This window comes from Phascolarctos cinereus, unplaced genomic scaffold, assembly GCF_003287225.1.
Source record: "Phascolarctos cinereus isolate Bilbo 61053 unplaced genomic scaffold, phaCin_HiC Scaffold_5;HRSCAF=322, whole genome shotgun sequence".
Lineage (NCBI taxonomy): Eukaryota > Metazoa > Chordata > Mammalia > Diprotodontia > Phascolarctidae > Phascolarctos > Phascolarctos cinereus.
Window position 1 is genome coordinate 351,616,317 of NW_027555958.1, and position 17,899 is coordinate 351,634,215.

The 17,899-nt window shown below is 36.4% G+C and overlaps 1 protein-coding gene across 6 annotated transcripts in view; it reads left to right on the forward strand.

Annotated features, from left to right (window-relative positions):
* The window catches only part of CDC42BPA (CDC42 binding protein kinase alpha), a 430,427-nt gene that overhangs the window by 161,225 nt on the left and 251,303 nt on the right, over positions 1-17,899 (forward strand). For all 6 annotated transcript variants that reach the window (XM_020982125.2, XM_020982131.2, XM_020982126.2 and 3 more), the window contains exon 4: positions 14,133-14,228. In XM_020982125.2, the coding sequence (XP_020837784.1) occupies positions 14,133-14,228 (96 nt within the window). The remainder of the gene's footprint in view (positions 1-14,132; positions 14,229-17,899) is intronic.

The window sequence follows — 17,899 nt, forward strand, 5'->3', positions numbered from 1 at the left end:
ATGAATAATGGAGTATGAGAAATAATGAAAGTAATGGTTCTGGAGAAACCTGAAAAGACTTGTATGAAATAATACAGGGGAAAGTGAGTAGAACCAAGAAAATAATTTATTCCACAGCAAGGTAAAGCAAAACAACTTTAAAATATTTAAGAATGCCAGTTGACTAACCATGTTTGTAAAGAAGATGTTAAAGCATGCTATCTGCCTCTTGACAGAAAGGTCATGGACTCAGATGCAGAATGAGAGATAAAATCTTTGGACATAACCAGTGTGGAGATTTATTTTGCTTGTGTCTGTGCGTATTTGTTATAGCTACTCTAATTAGATTGTTAGCTCCTTGAGGGCAGAGATTGTGTTTTGCCTCATTTTGTATCCCCAGTGCTTAGCACAGTACCTGAATATATATAAAGTGCTTAATAAATACTGAGTTGAATTTTTGATCTCCCCTTCTTCCACAATGGAGGGATGCAGTCAGGGATAGAAAATAGAAATAAAGTACCCAAAAACAAGAAAGAAAAATGTATTTTTAAAATGCATAGCAGGGAATGAAAAAGAAAAAATCCAGAAAGAATAGTAGACTATTTGGGCATTTTTGAAAATTCCATGTTAAATTTATTATATAAGCTACATGTTTAAATAGAAAGCTATATACAGTAGAGGCCTGCAGTATCACGTACAATCATCTTTTTCTGTTCTGTGGTGTGTAAGGAGATGTTCATTTAATCTGGTGTTTAAGTTCAGAATAAAAAAGTAATGAAAAATTGATTCTAATGATTATTGTTAATCATTATGCTTAACATGTGTATTGCACTTTAAGCTTTGCAAAGTGCTTTCCACATGTTATATTATTTGATTCTCATGACAGCCCTGGAAGGCAGGTATGCTATATTATTCCCATGTAATTTATAAGGAAGATAAAGATGAGAGAGGTTAATTGACTTGTCCAGAATCATGCATTCATTAAATGTCTGAGTTGGGATTCCAGTGCATATTTTTCTGATTCAAGTCTGGTGTTCTTATCTTTATGCCAGTGTGCTTCCCATTACACTCTATCATTATTTAATTTCCAAGTGAAACTTTACTCAGGTTTTAGATGGTGAGGTAGTTCTTCATATCAGAAACCATGCCCTTTATTCTCCTCAAATCTGGAACCTTTTTTTTTTTTAATCATTTTAGTTTTCTGTTTTTTATTCTCTACTGCCTTCTTCCCTCTGTGTGTGTGTGTGTGTGTGTGTGTGTGCGTGCGTGCGTGTGTGTGTGTGTGTGTGTGTGTGTGTGTATGACTATGTATATACTCTGCATTACCCATTCTTAATTTTCATTCATTTTCAGAAAACCCTCCCTTAACTTTTTCCTCCTTACTAGCTGTCCTATGTCTCTTCTTTTTTTTGTGGCTCATGTCCTTAAGAAAGATATCTAAAATCATGCTTCTACTTCCCTTTTTTCCACTCTCTTTGTTCTCTCCAAAGTAAACCAAAGATCTCTTAATTGTTAAATCTAATTTTTGCATTTGTCATTTTCTCAGTTGTCATCCTGGATCTCACTGCAAACTTGGACACTGGCAGTCATCCCCCTTTTGATACTCTTTTCTTTCTAGGTTTTCAGTACACTACTCTCCTCCTACCTATCTGATCACTTCTATGTTTCCATTTCTGGATTTTCATTAAGGTCATGCCCAGTAAGTGGAATTCCTTCAAGTTTCTTTCCTGAACCTTCTCCTCTTCTCATTCTATATCGTTTCCCTTGGTTATCTCATCAGCTGTCTTGGAATAGTTATCTCTATGCTGATGATACTCTTATCAACTTATTTAGCCCTGACCTCTCTGTTTACCTCTAGACTTGTATATCCAACTGCCTATTAGTTATTTTGAACTGGATGTCCCATAGACATTTTAAACTTAACACATCCAAAAATTATCTCATTATCTTTCTCCTAAACCCTCTTCCTTTCTTTCCTCTTGTTTTCAAGGGTGCTACCATCTTACAGTACATCCTTAACTCTTCACTTTCTCTCACTCTCCATATCCAATCTATTGTCAGAGCTTCTTGGTTCTACCTTTGTAGCATTTTTTGTATATTCCCCCTTCTTTCCAGCACTCTATTTCAGGCCATTATCACATCATGTATGGACTGTCATTGTAGTCTGCTGGCTGGACTCCCTGTTAAAAGTTTTTCCCCATTCCAGCCCATCCTCCATTCTGCTGTCAAAGGGATCTTCTAAAGTACACTTCTGACTTAGTCACCCCACTGCTCCCACTCAGTAAACTTTTAGTGACTTCCTTTTACCTCTAGGATCAAATATAAAATCGTTGGTTTGGTTTTCAAAATTCTTCATAACCTGGCCTCTTCCTCCCTTTCCAATCTTCTTACCTTTCTCCCAACCCAGCATGCTGTTCAATCCAGTGATGCTGGCTCCCCTTGCTATTCCTTCCATAAGATATTCAATATTCTGATCAGGAATTTTTGCTGGCTGTCCCTAAGCTTGAAATGCTCTTTTTCCTCATTTCCATCTCTATGGCTTCGTTCAAGTTCTTACTAAAATCCCACCTTCTACAAGATGCCTTACCTGATCCCCCTTAGTAATACTGATTACTTTGTATTACTTATCTGTAATTTATTATATATCTATATGTAGTTTGCATATATGAAAGCAGGGACTGTCTTTTGCCTTTCTTTGTATCCCCACAATTTAATGTAGTGCCTGATACATAGTAGGCACTTAGTAAATGCTTATTGACTGACTATTTTGACTTCTTCTATCTTTTGTTTAGATCTTAAATGTTCTCAATTGTTCCTAGCAGGCAAAGTCATGAAAGGTATCTGATCTTAATCTCTTCTAGTTTATTTGTAATGTGATCTTTTATATTTAGGCCATATGTCCATTTTCACTATGAAGTGAGATATGGTATTAGATGCTGTGTACACACACACACACACACACACACACACACACACACCTCATTCTTACTCTAAAAGGAGGTAGGAGGTAACACGGTTTTTGAAATGGTGGAAAGTGAGTAATGATTGGAATCATGGTTGTCACACATTGATTAAATTTCCTAAGTCTTTGAAAATTGTTTGTCTTTATGATATTGTTGTCATTGTATAAATTGTTTTCTGGTTGCTGTTCATTTTTTTTCTGTTTCAGTTCATACAATTCTTCCTTGATTTCTCTGAAACTATCACCATAATGCAGTAGTTTTCCATCACATTTACATTATTTAATTCGTTTACCAGTTCTCCAGTTGAAGGTTATGCCCTCAAATTTCCATTCTTTACGTCCACAAAAAGAGCTATAAATATTTTTTGTGTATCCTTAGAGTTTGTTTTGCTTAGGACAAACTCCTCCCTTAACATATTCCTCCCCGTTCCAATTTTTTATTCTCTCTTTTCTCCAAATTTTTAATGGTAGGATTCTTCTTTTGTTTCCTCATTCTTCCAGACTACTTCTTGACTTGATCCAGGGTTAAGACTGAGAGCTCTGTGCACTTCTGGATGGAAGGGCTGGTTTGGTCTAGCTTTTTCTTTCTTGGGGTAAGGAATGTTAGATTATTCCAGGATCACAGTGACAGCTCAGACTGGAACTTTCAGTACTCTCAAAGTTGTTGAATCCAAGGCAGAGTGTGATTACTACCCCCTTGCTCTGAATTCTTGACCTGGGTTAGGGTCTGTGACATGATAGATTGCTGTTGGACTCAGCCCTTGTCAGCCGTCTGGGAAGCTCTGCTGCTTCAGAGTGACTAAACTCTGGCTCCTGTCTGGTCTGGGATTTCTGCCCTGGTTGTTCCCCCCTTTAGGTTTCAGCCTGGGCTAGAAGCAAGAATTGGGACCCTGCTTTGCTGTTAAGGTTTCAGCAATGATCATTGCTACTTGCTTCTGTACTTGATCCTCCTCTAGACACACCATCTATGGCTAGTGACTGCTGCCTCCCCAGGAACTCTACTTCTGGGCACAAGTCCTCTTCTCAGTCAGCCGAAGATCACTGACCTAGAATTGGGTAGTGGGTGATAAGACTGGTAATTGTTAACCTGTTCCTGTTTCATGTGCTAGTATGGATCTGGGACCTCATCTTGCCCTGGTGTATGGACTCTCTCTGCACGGGAGTGCTCCAGTCAGCTACTCACGCCCAGACTTTGCTTCCAGTGTCTAGAGACCTCTCAGAATGTCGCCCTGTGTTGACCTTGGTTGGAAAGATAAGAAGATAAGCCACTGTAACTTCTTTTGGATTTTACTATCTGGGATTCCTTCTAGTGTTTGCCTTTCATTTTTTATTTTATTTTTATTTTTTTGAAGGAGTTGGAAAGTGGAGCAGGGGAAGCTAGGGTGTGCCTCTTCCTATTTTTCTGCCAGTTTGGCTCTGTCTCCTGCATTTTCTTTTTCTGAGGAAATACTGAGTATGTGTTTAGGTAAAGAAGAAGAAAATGCAGATGCACTGATTTAAGAGGACTGATGAATCATTGTCCCTAGAAGTATGTAGCTGGGGAGTTGTTGTTAAGGATGTGGATGAAAGGATGAGTTTGGTAAGGACGAGGGTGTTTCAGCCTTGAAGTCTAAGGCTAAAGGCAAAAATGATAGAGACACTGATGAACTGTTGGCTGTGGTGGAAGGGGAATGAGGGAATGTTTTTTTAAATGACCTTAGTTTTCTCAGTAGAGTAAGTGAAGTTTCCTGCTTAGAGAGCAGTATTGATAGTTGGAAAGAGAGGAGTTTGAGAGAAATGCAGCAGCTACTGTGGGAAGTAAGGTAGAGAATCAATAAGAAGAGAATAAAAGAATTTCATTTCCGCCATGAGGGACCAAATATGGTTATATAGCACAAGTTTACAAATGTGAATCCAGTCATTGAGGTTTTGTCATTTCCTCCAGCAGTCTTTGCCACTTACTTCCTAAGCATGATATTTTCTATTGCTCAGGAACTGCAGGTGGAAATGAAGTTAGTGGATGATGGATTCCATAGTATAGGAGAGTAATCTGGTAATATAGCTGATCTACGTATGTTCAGGACTTTGAAAGGAGAGAAACTGAAGCTACAACGTGGATGATGGACTAAGAAGAGTAGAAAGAGATTGAACAAATGAAAGTAATGATTTTAATGAAGAACACTTTCAGGAATGAGAAATGCAGGCTGAAGATTATAGTTAGAGAGAGGAATTACAAAGAATCTGATTGTAAATATGGAGCAGTTTTTTGTCATTGACTTATAGGATTATAAATTTAGATATAGAAAGGACCTTAAAGAACATTCAGTCTAACCATCTCATTTTGCATATGCAGAAACAAAGGCCCCAAAAAGTAAGTGACTTGTCCAAGGTCACATAGTTGACCTTGTAGATTTCATTGTAGAACTAAATATTTGAATTGAAGTCCTCTGACTCCAAAGTCATTCATTTTTCCATTGTATCATGCTGCCATCTGTAAGCGCATTTTAGTTTTGCTTCTTAGAAGGACATTTTAAATTGCAGTGTGAATTGTTTATAAATCCATCAATAAACTTTATTAAACACCTACTATGTTCTAGGCAGTCTGCTAAGCACTGGGGGTACAAAAGGAGGCAAAAGACAGTCCCTAGTCAAGAAATTTACATGCAAACAGAGATAGAAAGCATGTTATATACAATATAAATAGCACATATTTGCCAGAGGGTAGGCACTAGAATTAAGAATATGTGCATTCTTCCCTCTTTTAAGCATTTTAAATGAGAGTGAGGTTCAATGTTTCATACTGTCCCCCATGTATTGTTTAAATTCCTTGTATACCCATTTAAATGAGATAATTTTCTGTATTCCTTTCTCCCTTTCCTCCTCTTTCAGTGCATTCTTATCTCCAACCTTTCATTCTTCTTTTGAGTTCATCCAAACATAATAGAATCATACCCAGCCTCTCTATCTAATAGCATCTTTGGTGATGATAAAGTTCTAGGGGGTGACATTTACCAGTTCTCCTTATGAGATTGTAAACAGTTTAACTTTGTTTAATCCCTTCTGATTTCTTTCTCATGTTTACCTTTTTATGCTTCTCTTGATTCCTTTGTCTGTATGTCAGATTTTCATCCCAATTCTGATCTTTTTCATCAAGAATGTTTGGAAGTTTTCTGTGCCTTTTTTTTTTAATAATTATTTTTAGTTTCCAATATTCATTTCCACAAAATTTTGAGTTCCAGATTTTCTCTCCATCTCTCTCCTCCCCCTATCCCAAGAAGGCATGCATTGTGAATATGCCTTTCCCTGATGTGCCCTTTCTTCTATCACCTCCCCCACCCTTCTATTTTCCTATAGGGCAGGATAGATTTCTGTGCCCATTGCCTGTATATCTTATTTCCCAGTTGCATGTAAAAAGCAATTTTTAACTTTGGTTTTTAAAACTTTGGGTTCCAAATTCTCTCCCTTCCTCCCTCCCCACCCACCCTCATTGAGAAAGAAAGCAACTTGATACAGTTATACATGTGTAGTCATGCAAAACACTTCCATAGTAGCCATGTTGTGAAAAACTTAACTATATTTCCCTTCATCCTATCCCACCCCTCATTTATTATATTCTCTCCTTTGACCCTGTCCCTCCTCAAAAGTTTGTTTCTGATTATCCCCTCCCACAATCTGCCTTCCCTTCTGTCATCCCCACCCTCTCTTATCCCCTTCCCCCCTAGTTTCTTCTAGAGTACGATAGATTTCCATACCCAATTGAATGTGTATGTTATTCCCTACTTAGGCCAAATCCCATGAGAGTAAGATTCATTTATTCCCTCTCACCTCCCCCTTCTTCACCTCCATGGTAAAAGCTTTTTCTTCCCTCTTTTATGTGAGATAATTTACCCCATGCTACTTCTCCCTTTCTCCTTCTCCTAATATAATCCTCTCTTACCCCTTAATTTTATTTTTTTAGATATCATCCCTTCATATTCAGCTCACCCTGTATCCTCTGTCTATATATATTCCATCCAACTACCTAATACTGAGAAAGGTCTCGTGAGTTACAAATATCATCCTTCCATGTAGGAATGTAAACAGTTCAACTTTAATAAGTCTCTTATGATTTCTTTATCCTGTTTATGTTTTCATGCTTCTCTTGAGTCTTGTATTTGAAAGTCATATTTTCTATTCAGCTCTGGTCTCTCTCTCTCTCTCTCTCTCTCTCTCTCTCTCTCTCTCTCTCTCTCTCTCTCTTTCTCTCTCTCTCTTTAAAAGTTATTTATTTATTTATTTTTTGAAATATATTAATTTATTTTTAGTTTTTAACATTCACTTCCATAAGATTTTGAGTTCCAGATTTTCTCCCTATCTCATTCCTCCCCTTACCCCAAGACGGCGGGCATTCTGAATGCACTCTCCCCTAATCTGCCTTGTCTTCTATCTCCCCCTACCATCTCTTATTTCCTTCCCCTTCTGTTTTCCTGTAGGGCAGGATAGATTTCTATACTCCATTGCCTGTATATCTTATTTCCCACTTGCATGTGAAAAGAATTTTTAACATTTGTTTTTGAAACTTTAGGTTCCAAATTTTTACCCTTCCTCCTTCCCCACCCACCCTCATTGAGAAGGCAAGCAACTCAATACAGGCTATACATGTGTAGTCATGCAAAACACTTCCATAGTAGCCATATTGTGGAAAACTAAGCATATTTCTCTTCGTCCTAATCTGCCCCCTGTTTGCTTTATTCTCTTTTTTGACCCCTGTCCCTCCTCAGAAGTGTTTGCTTCTGATTACCCCCTCCACCAATCTGTCCTCTCCTTTATCATTCCCCCTGCTCTCTTATCCCCTTCCCCTCTATTTTCCTGTAGGGTAAGATAGCTTTCCATACCCAATTGAGAGTGTTTGGTATTCCCTCCTTAAGCCAAATGTGATGAGAATAAGATTCACTCATTCCTTCTTACCTTCCCCCACTTCCCCTCCTTTGTGAAAGCCTTTTCTTGTCTGTTTTATGTGAGATAATTTACCCCATTCTGCCTCTCCCTTTCTCCTCCCAGTATAATCCTCCCTCACCCCTTAATTTTATTTTTTAGATATCACCCTTCATGTTCAGCTCACCCTGTGCCCTCTATCTATCTGTCTATCTATCTATCTATCTATCTATCTATCTATCTATCTATCTATACATATAATTTTTTTCCCACCAACTACCCTACTACTAAGAAAGGTCTCATGAGTTACAAATATCATCTTTCCATGTAGGAATGTAAACAGTTCAATCTTAATAAGTCCCTTATGATTTCTCTTTCTTGTTTACCTTTTCATGCTTCTCTTGAGTCTTGTATTTGAAAGTCAGATTTTCTATTCAGCTCTGGACTTTTCATCAAGAATGCTTGAAAGTCCTCTGTTTCACTGAATGTCCAATATTTCCCCTGAAGGATTATACTCAATTTTGCTGATTAGGGGATTCTTGGCTGTAATTCTATCTCCTTTGCCTTCCGGAATATCATGTTCCAAGCCCTCTGGTCCCTTAATGTGGAAGCTGCTAAATCTTGTGTTATTCTGATTGTGTTTCCAAAGTATTTGAATTGTTTCTTTCTGACTGCTTGCCATATTTTCTCCTTGACCTGGGAACTCTGGAATTTGGCTACAGTATTCCTAGGAGTTTTCTTTTTGGAGATCTCTTTCAGGAGGTGATTGGTGGATTCTTTCAATTTCTATTTTATTCTCTGGTTCTAGAACATCAGGGCAGTTTTCTTTGATAATTTCTTGAAAGATGATATCTAGGCTCTTTTTTTGATAATGGCTTTCAGGTAGTCCAACAATTTTTAAATGATCCCCCCTGTATCTATTTTCCAGGTCAGTTGATTTTCCAAGGAGATATTTCACATTGTCTTCTATTTTTTCATTCTTTTGGTTTTGTTTTACAATCTCTTAATTTCTGATAAAGTCACTAGCTTCCATTTGCTCCATTCTAATTTTTAAGAAAGTATTTTCTTCATTGAGCTTTTGGACTTCTTTTTCCATTTGGCCAATTCTGCTTTTGAAGGCATTCTTCTCCTCATTGGCTTTTTGGACCTCTTTTGCCGTTTGGGTTAGTCTGTTTTTTAAGGTGTTATTTTCTTCAGTATTTTTTTGGCTCTCCTTTAGCAAGCCCATTGAGTTGTTTTTCATGATTTTCTTGCATTACTCTCATGTCTCTTCTCAGTTTTTCCTCTGCTTCTCTTATTTGCTTCTCAAAATCCTTTTTGAGCTCTTTCATGGCCTGGGACTGATTCATATTTTTCTTGGAGGCTTTGGATGTAGGAGCTCAGTCTAGGGGCCTGCAACTTTTCAGTGTTCCCAGATTGATGTGATCTGATGAGAGATCTATTCAGTGCCTGAGCTTTAGAAATTCTTCTTTTTTTTTTTTTGGTGAGGCAATGAGGGTTTAGGGACTTGCCAAGGTCACACAGCTAGTAAATGTCAAGTATCTGAGACCAGATTTGAACTCAGGTCCTTCCTGACTCCAAGGCTGGAGCTCTATTTATTGTGCCACCTAGCTGTCCCATGAGCTCTAATAAATTCTTGACCCAGGTGTGGGTCTCTTAACTTGTCAGTGGTTGAATTTCAAAAGACTGTTGCTGGATTCAGTTGCACAGTCCATTAGGAGGCTCTGCAAGTTGAGAATGATTGAACTGTTGCCTCCCCTGTGTTCTGAGATTCCTGCCCTAATTATTCCATTGCAGGATTAGATGTGAGACCAAAGACTAGAGCTTACTACATGCTGCTCTGTTCTTGGGCTCAGAGCTATATAACTATGTTTCCCAAACTTTTTTCATAGCTAGAATGGGCCTACACTTGAGACTGCTCTTTTTCCCCTGGATATGTGACCTAGAACTAGGTAATGGGCAACAGAGCCACCAGATGACACCAATTCCTGTACCCAGTACTAGTTCAGAGATCTCCTAGGATTTCTTTCTAACCTGGTGCTTCCTGCCTTCCTGCTGTATCTCATTTTTCTTTTCATCCCTGGGGCCAGGAATGCCACTTGTTCTAACCATACCACATTGTCGGCCAACCCTAGTCCTTGTATCCTCAAACTTCTCTGTCTCCTCAAACTGCCCTGGAGTGGAAAAATGACTCACTGTGACTTCTTCTTGGCTTTCCTGATCAGAATTTGGTTTAGTCTTTCATTGGAATTGTTGTAGAGTAAATGTATTGGATGAGCTAGGCAAAAATGCTTCCTCTCACTGTGCCATCTTGACTCAGCCCCAAACACTTGTTATATTGTGAAGTGAGCTTTTAACAGAAGTGGGCTGGAATCAGCTGGAACTGGAGAGCTGATTGTTAAATTGTCTGTGAACCTTCACACTTTGGAAATCAAATCAAGGCTTGATTTATTATTTTATTATTTATCTGCTCTGTATTCAAACTGAAGAAAAAAATTTAATGCAGATTAAATTGATATAAAATAGTTAAGTGAAGGATAATTTGGGAGGGAAAGCATCAGCACTTGGGAAGATCAGGAAAGACTTCATTTAGAATATGGTGGCTGATTTTTATCTTAAAAGACGAGAGGGACTCTGTGAGGCCAAGGTAAAGAGGGATTGTGTTTCAGTCATATAGGACAGGCTTTGAAAAGGTGCTGAGATGGGAGATGGAGTATTGTGAATGAAGAATAGAGAGAACATCTGTTTGACTGAATCTCAGATTAAGGGAGAGGAAGGAATGTCCAGTGAGGCTTCAAAGGTTAGATTGGGTCCAGGTTGTACAGGGTTTTAAAAGGTAAACACAAGTTTGTATTTTATCCTAGGAGACCTTGGGAAGCCATGTGATTTGAGTGAGTAAGGGAGTCAGATGGTCAAATCTGAAGTTAAGAAAAATCACTTTGGCAGTGAGACCAATTAAGAAGCTGTTGAAATAATCTAGGCCCAAGGTGATGAGGGCCTGAGCAAATGTGGTCGTTGTGTGAGAGGGGAAAACAGGTCATATGCTAGACATGTTGTGAAGGTAGAAAAGGCAAAGTTCAGCAACTAATTGGATATTTAGGGGCAAAGAAAGTGAGGAGTGAAGGATGAAGCCAAGATTATTAATCTGAGGCCCCAAAAGGATGATGGTGTCTTCATTTGTATAAGGTCACACAGTTAGTTTCAACCACAATATTATTATTCTTTGAACTATAACATGCCCTCTTTCTATGTCTTAGCCTTTTGACAGCTTTTCTATTTATATCACCTCATATCCAAATAGATTCCTCTCCACCCCACCCCCCTCCCATTCTGAAAGGTATGCCATTAGATTTTTTCAAAAAAGCAGTTCAGCAAAACTAACAGCATTTCAACACACTCTAACAGTAGGTTCTGCAACATTCTATACTTATAATCTCACATTTCTCCATTAAAGAGCAAGAAATTCATTTGGTCATCTCTTCTTTGGGACTAGTTTTGTTGTAAGTACACACTATTCAGTCTCATTGTTATATTTTTTATGCTGTTCATGTTCTTTCCCATTCATATTGTTGTGTTGATTATGTACGTTGTTTTCATTGTTCTATTTACTTTGCATCAGTTCATATGTGTTTAATAATATCCCCAAGTTGTATTCCTCATCCTTAAAAATCAGTAATTCCCTGCATATAGTAATAACCATATAGGAACTAGAACTTTTTTTTTGGCTGTTGGATTTTTTAGGGAAGTGATTTTAATAGGGAAAATGTTTGATTTTTCTTAATGTGTAGCTATTGTTTAACTATATTGCTTAATTTCTCCTACTACAAAATAGGAGAAAAGTATGTAAGAAATTCAAAAGCTACTTGAGTACTTGTTGAAATTACAAAGATTAATAAAAATATTTTATGCTATATGTTAAACTTTTAAATTTTGAAAATCCATTTGAAAAGTATCAGTGAAGGGAAAAAAAATTAAGTCCTTACTTATCTGCCATACAGTGTACTAAACTTTAGACATAAATAGAAAAGATAGTTTCTTCTCTCAAAAAGTTTATATTCTAATTAAGGAGAGAGAGCACATATGTCAGAATTTGGCTGCAGGGCCAGCAAACTTAGGGTGCTGTGGCAGGTTGGATGACAAGCCCTAGAAGCCTTAGAATACAGCAGCAGGTCTGGAGGGTAGATCAGCAAGGCAGACGGCAAGGTGTGGTGGACTTTACAGAGCATATTATAAAGGCTGGTAGTTCAGTATCTTACTTGAAGGATTGTTTGGACTGAGTCCCTACTCTCATTCAGGTGTTGTTAATGGCCATGCCTCTGATATGTGTGGGATCTCTGATTTATAAGGACTGTGGATAACAGGAGTGCCATTATGTAGTTAGGGAAGGGAACACACACTGCTTAATGGAACTTTGGCCGCAGGGAGTAAGGAAAGGGCTTCCTGGGGCTTGCTCCTTCTGTGTCTTCAGGCCACTCTCTGGGATCTGAATAGGTGGACTAGAGAAGGGGAGGGGAAGATCTCACCTTCCTATAACATTGGCTTCTGCTGAGCCATTTGGCCACAACATTAAGTATTTTGGTGGTACAGTTATATAAGTATATATTTGATTAATGTTAAAGCTTATAAATAAGAAAGAAATTTCTAATTTTGTCAATGAATTATTAAAACTAAAGTAGAAGATAGTATGATCAAGAGGGAAAAAAAAGGTACAATTAAAGTTATTACAGCAGTAAGCCAGGAAGACTTTAGATAAGATATGAGTTATGAGAAATAGCATAGCTTAGGGGACAAAGATCTTGCTTCATGTTGAGGAAGACCAGTTCAAATCCTGTCTGTGTGACCCTGGACAAGTGATTGAACATTTCAATGCCCTAGGCAACTTTGTAAGATGATCAGTTGCAGAGAAGGCACTCATCTGGGAGGCTGTCCATAGCAGTTCCAGATCTAGTTCTGCTCTCTATCACTATGAATTATGAGCAGGGCTGTAGAGAAAGAAATGTGCTTTATTTGTTAGAACTGGGTAAAATAAGTGAGTAAGACTGTGTGAAGATAGAGTAAGGTGAAAGTAGTGAGAATGGAGAACACATACTTGGATTTGAAAGAAGTTAAGGATGGTTAACAAAGGCATTGAGATAAGAAAGAGACCAAATGAAAATACTTTTGTCATGTCTAGATTATAGAGATAACTGTTAAGCAATTATCTAATTACAAGTTTTTGACGAGTCACATTTTAAGTAATATTTTAAATATTTAATATTGGATAATATTTAAGTATTTAGCTTTGGATTTCACTACTGTAACAGACTACTCTTGGTGCAGTTCAAATGGAAGGTTTTCATTTATATTACAAGATCCTCTAGATGCAACTGTTGGTGGATAACATTATAGTATTTACATCAAGTCCCATAATACTAAAGGGTTCCCTTACTGTGGCCCATGGTCACTCAAAAGTGATCAACCTATAATTCACAAGGCAAAAAAAAAAAAGAAAAAATCAAGTGGATGACCTTTTGCTCAGACATTGCAATTGGATGAGTATTTAATCCTCAATATAATGTGTCTTAGATTGACACCATAAATAAAAGTGACCTGAATTGAGTAGATGAAGGAATGTGAACTAGATTTCATTTGTAAAGTTGTGCAGTGTTTTCATTTATCTGAGTGGTTTCTAGAAATGGAAGCCTGATGTTTTTCACACTAGTATTCTTTCAGTTATGGCTGAAATTCTGATTGCCAGGATCTCTGAAAATCCATATTTATGGTTGACCTAAAAAGTAATGGAGAGACACACAATAGGTGCAAGTAAACTGCTGCATATTATCAATGATGACTTATATGAAAGAAGTAAAATATCATCAAGTAAATGTATAAGGAAAGGAACTGATAATTTAATAAGAACCTGGAATGGAGTTTTAAGAGTCGCAAAGAAAGGACTCTGAAATACGTGTAGAGTTTCTGAGGAACACTTATGGGAGGACATGAACATAAACGAAAGTTATGCATTGAATTTTCAGTGGAGATGGTATAGCAGTGATTACTTATACTGCACTAAGATATTACAGTGTGCAAAATATGTTTACTTTTAGCAGTATATTGTTTGTTCCACTGTTGTGTAAGCTGTTATAAACAGAAAAAATAGTATTCTAATTTTGTGGTTCCGAGGAGTAAATGTCATATATGAGTGGGCTTTAAAAACTAATAGGACATAACTATAATCCTTTTTTTAAAGAACAAATATGTCAATAATATTTTTTATTCAGGATATGATAATTACTGAAATTTTATTTTTTCTTTTTAGACAGCATGTTTTCGAGAAGAGAGGGATGTATTAGTGAATGGAGACAACAAGTGGATTACAACTTTGCACTATGCCTTCCAAGATGACAATTACTTAGTAAGTATCATACTTATGCATATAATTTTAGCAATATTCATCCTTGCTTAATCAGTTATTCTTTTGGAAGGATTAAGCTTATGTATTTAAGTCAGTGTGGTAGTAGTGATAAAATGTTGGACTTAGAGGTTGGAAATATTGGTTAAAATCCCATGTCTGCCATTTACTACTGTGATTTTGAGTAATTTACTTAATCTCTCTGTGGTAATGCTTTGGGTCCAAGTCCAGTAATTGGTTGAAATACCTAAATTAGGACTTTTCCCACCTCTTGTTTTGTAAAAACAGCACTTTTGTCTCTTAAATTATTTTAGCTTAATCTACTTGAAGGCAACTCTAGTCCCATTGTCTCTCTTTCACCCTCATATTGCTCATACGTATTTTGTCACTTCATTCCCTGATTTTGGAGTTTTGCTTTACTTATTAATTCCTTTTTCCTTTTTTCTAGTTTTCTAGTTCTTTCCCTCCTTTTTTCTCAGTTAAGTAGACAAGTAAAATATTCTTTCCTTTCTTTCCCTTCACCTTGTTTTGTATGTTTTAAAAATTTTCATTTTCTTTACCTTTTTCCTAAGAAGGATTTTTTTTATTTCATTCCTTTATTTCCCTTCTTATATTTTCCTGTTTATTTTAGATAGACTCTTCTGTCTGTTCTTTGATTCATGGCACTTATATTTGTACATTTTCCCTTTAGTTTCTTTATTCCTCATGAAATTAGAGTATCTAAGGTATGCATTTTAAGTTCTGTCTTCTAAATAATTTCTATATTATTTTCTTGAAGATATTGCCCTCAGCTCCCTTTCTCTGTTGTTCCTCACTATTAGAAATGCTACTTTCTTCAAATGATAAAAAAGATAGAAATATTGCATCATGGTAGGAATTTTCCTTTGTCCTTGATTGTACAGTTTTTAACAGCTCTTTGCCTTCTCTATCATCTCTGCTTCCCCAATCTCAACTTCTTCCAGAATTTCCCATGAAAACTCCTTTCAGGGTTCATGACCTCTCTCATATTTCTAGTTTATAGTTGCGTTCAAGATTAGTGGTTTCTTTAGGCACCAAATTCCTGCAGAATTTACATATTGGAAGGTCTCTGTCTACCTTACAGAATATCTTTCTCCCATGGGAGCATTCTTTAGTGGGACCCACTCTCATCACTGAAACAGGATTTCTTCCTTTCTTTCCCATTGTTTTAAACATGTTTTTTGATGTCTCTCTTATTCTCCCATTGAATGAAGAAAAGAAATTTTTTTTAGAAAAAGATGCACAAAATGAGAAAAAAAACAAGAAAGTGAAACAAGTAAGAATAGGACTGCATTAAAGTAAATTGTGCACAAATAATGGAAATGGCAAAGTGTACTGTCTCTACAGAGGAAAAGGAACGAAAAAAATTGCCTAATTTGAAGGAAAAACCTATTAGAGAGATAACTGGAGGAAGATACTCGCTTAGTTTTATAATTCTAAATGTAAATGATTTAAATGATCCTATAAAGTGAAAAAAGTGATAATTGATAAGGAAAAAAACCCCTATAATCTTTTGCTTAAAAGAAACACAACTCATAAACAAAAAAAGGAGTAAAAATGAAGAGCTATAACAAAATTTACTGTACATCATATGAGCCTAAAACATAGGAGTTGCAATCATGCTGTCAGATATAGCAAAGATAAAAATCCACAGCATAAAAATAGATAAAGAAACTGCATTATGCTGAAAGGAGCCATAGAAAACAGACCACCATTAATATTAAACTTAAATTGTTCAAATGCCTTAGTATCTAAATTCATAAAGGAATATTAACTGAATTTCAAGAAGTCATAGTAATACAGTAATGCAAGAACAATTCATTGTCTCTTCCTTTGCTTCAGACAAATATAACAGAAACATAAATAACAGGAAAAGTTGGGCACACTACTCAAGGAACTAGAGCTAAAAGTGTCTCTCTCTCTCTCTCTCTCTCTCTCTCTCTCTCTCTCTCTCTGTCTGTCTCTTTGTCTGTGTCTCTGTCTTTCTCTCAGCAACTGGACTTCCCCAAATCTTTGAGAAATGTGCAGAGCCCAGCCCTAACAACAGGTCCTAAGTGAGGAAGTAAAGTAAATGAATGAGCAAACAAAGAATTCCATCATAAAAAAGCTAGGGAAAGGAAGAAGGGAGAAAGAGACGTTAGAAGGAGGATATATTAAGGGAGGGAGCTGTTTTAAGTAAAACAGACTGTCATAGATATACAAAAACTCTTTTTGAGGTGGCTAAGAATGAGAGAGAATCCATCAGTTAGAGAAAAGCTAAATAAGTTATGAATATATAATAAATGTGATATAATATTGTTGTGCTGCAAGAAATGATGAAGAGAATGGCTTCAGAGAAACCTGAAAAGATTAAATAAACTGATAAAAAGGGACATAAACAGAACTTGGAGAATAATTATATGGTAACAACTGTATTGTCAAGATGTACTTTGAACAACTTTGTACGTATAGTGATGACATCTCTTCACCTCTCACATCTCATAATGACCAACCATGATTCCAGAAGATTACCAGTGAAACATGCTATCCACCTCCAAATAGAGGAAAGACTCACTGTGTAGAATGGAACATATATGTGTGTTTATATACATCATATTTGTATGTGTCGGTATATCATTTTGGAGATGGTCAGTGCAAAAATTTGTTTTCCTTGCCCATACATACACAAATACATACATAAACACATGCATATATGCATGTAACAGGGGTCTTGCTTTTCTTTTGTTCTCAGTAATGGAGGTGGGCCATTGAGAGGACAAGAAGTTGGATTTTTACTGCTTGAAAAAAATTTCATTTAAAAAATTAGAAGATTAATAGAATTAGTATGCATTTAAAAATTGAAAGCTAATAAATAAACACACTCCAAATAAGTACAAAATTAGATATTAAGGATGTTAAAAAATAGAAGAGGAATAGATAAACTGGAAGCCAACAAATCTATATAAATCAGAAATAAAACTAAAAGCTGATTCTTTGAAAAGACTAACAAAATTAGTAAAACTTTGCCAATCTGATTACGAATAAAGGAGCAGAAAATCAAATGAATGAAAAAAAAAACAGACGATGAAATCACAACAAAAGCCAAAGAGACAAATAGATTTATAAGAACTTGTTCAGCAGTTATAAGTTATAACAAAACTGAGAACACAGAAAGAATAGAGGAATCCCTTCAAAAATATAAATTACTGAAACTAACAGAAGACCAAATAATGATCTTAAATAATCCAATTTCAGATAAAGAAGTAGAGTTAGCCATAAAGAAGCTACCAAAGAAAAAATACTTTTGGTCCTCTTTGGGTCACAGGAGAATTCTGTAGAACTTTTGAAGAGCTGTTAGTACCAATACTACACAAATTCTTCTCAAAATCAAATTCCTGTTGTGAGACAGCTTTTGTCCTGGTACCTAAACCAAGGAAGGATAAAGCATAGAAAAATTATAGACTGATATCATTAATGACTATTGATTCACGTATTTCAAATAAAATCTTGTTAAACAGATTAAGCAATTTATCCAAGAACTCATTCATTATGACCAAGTTGGATTACTATCAGGGATGTATAGATGGATCAGCTTTAGAAAAGCAAGCAACATAATTAATAAAAATCCCTCCACAACCATGTTATCATCAAAGTAGTTGTGGGAAAAGTCTTTGACA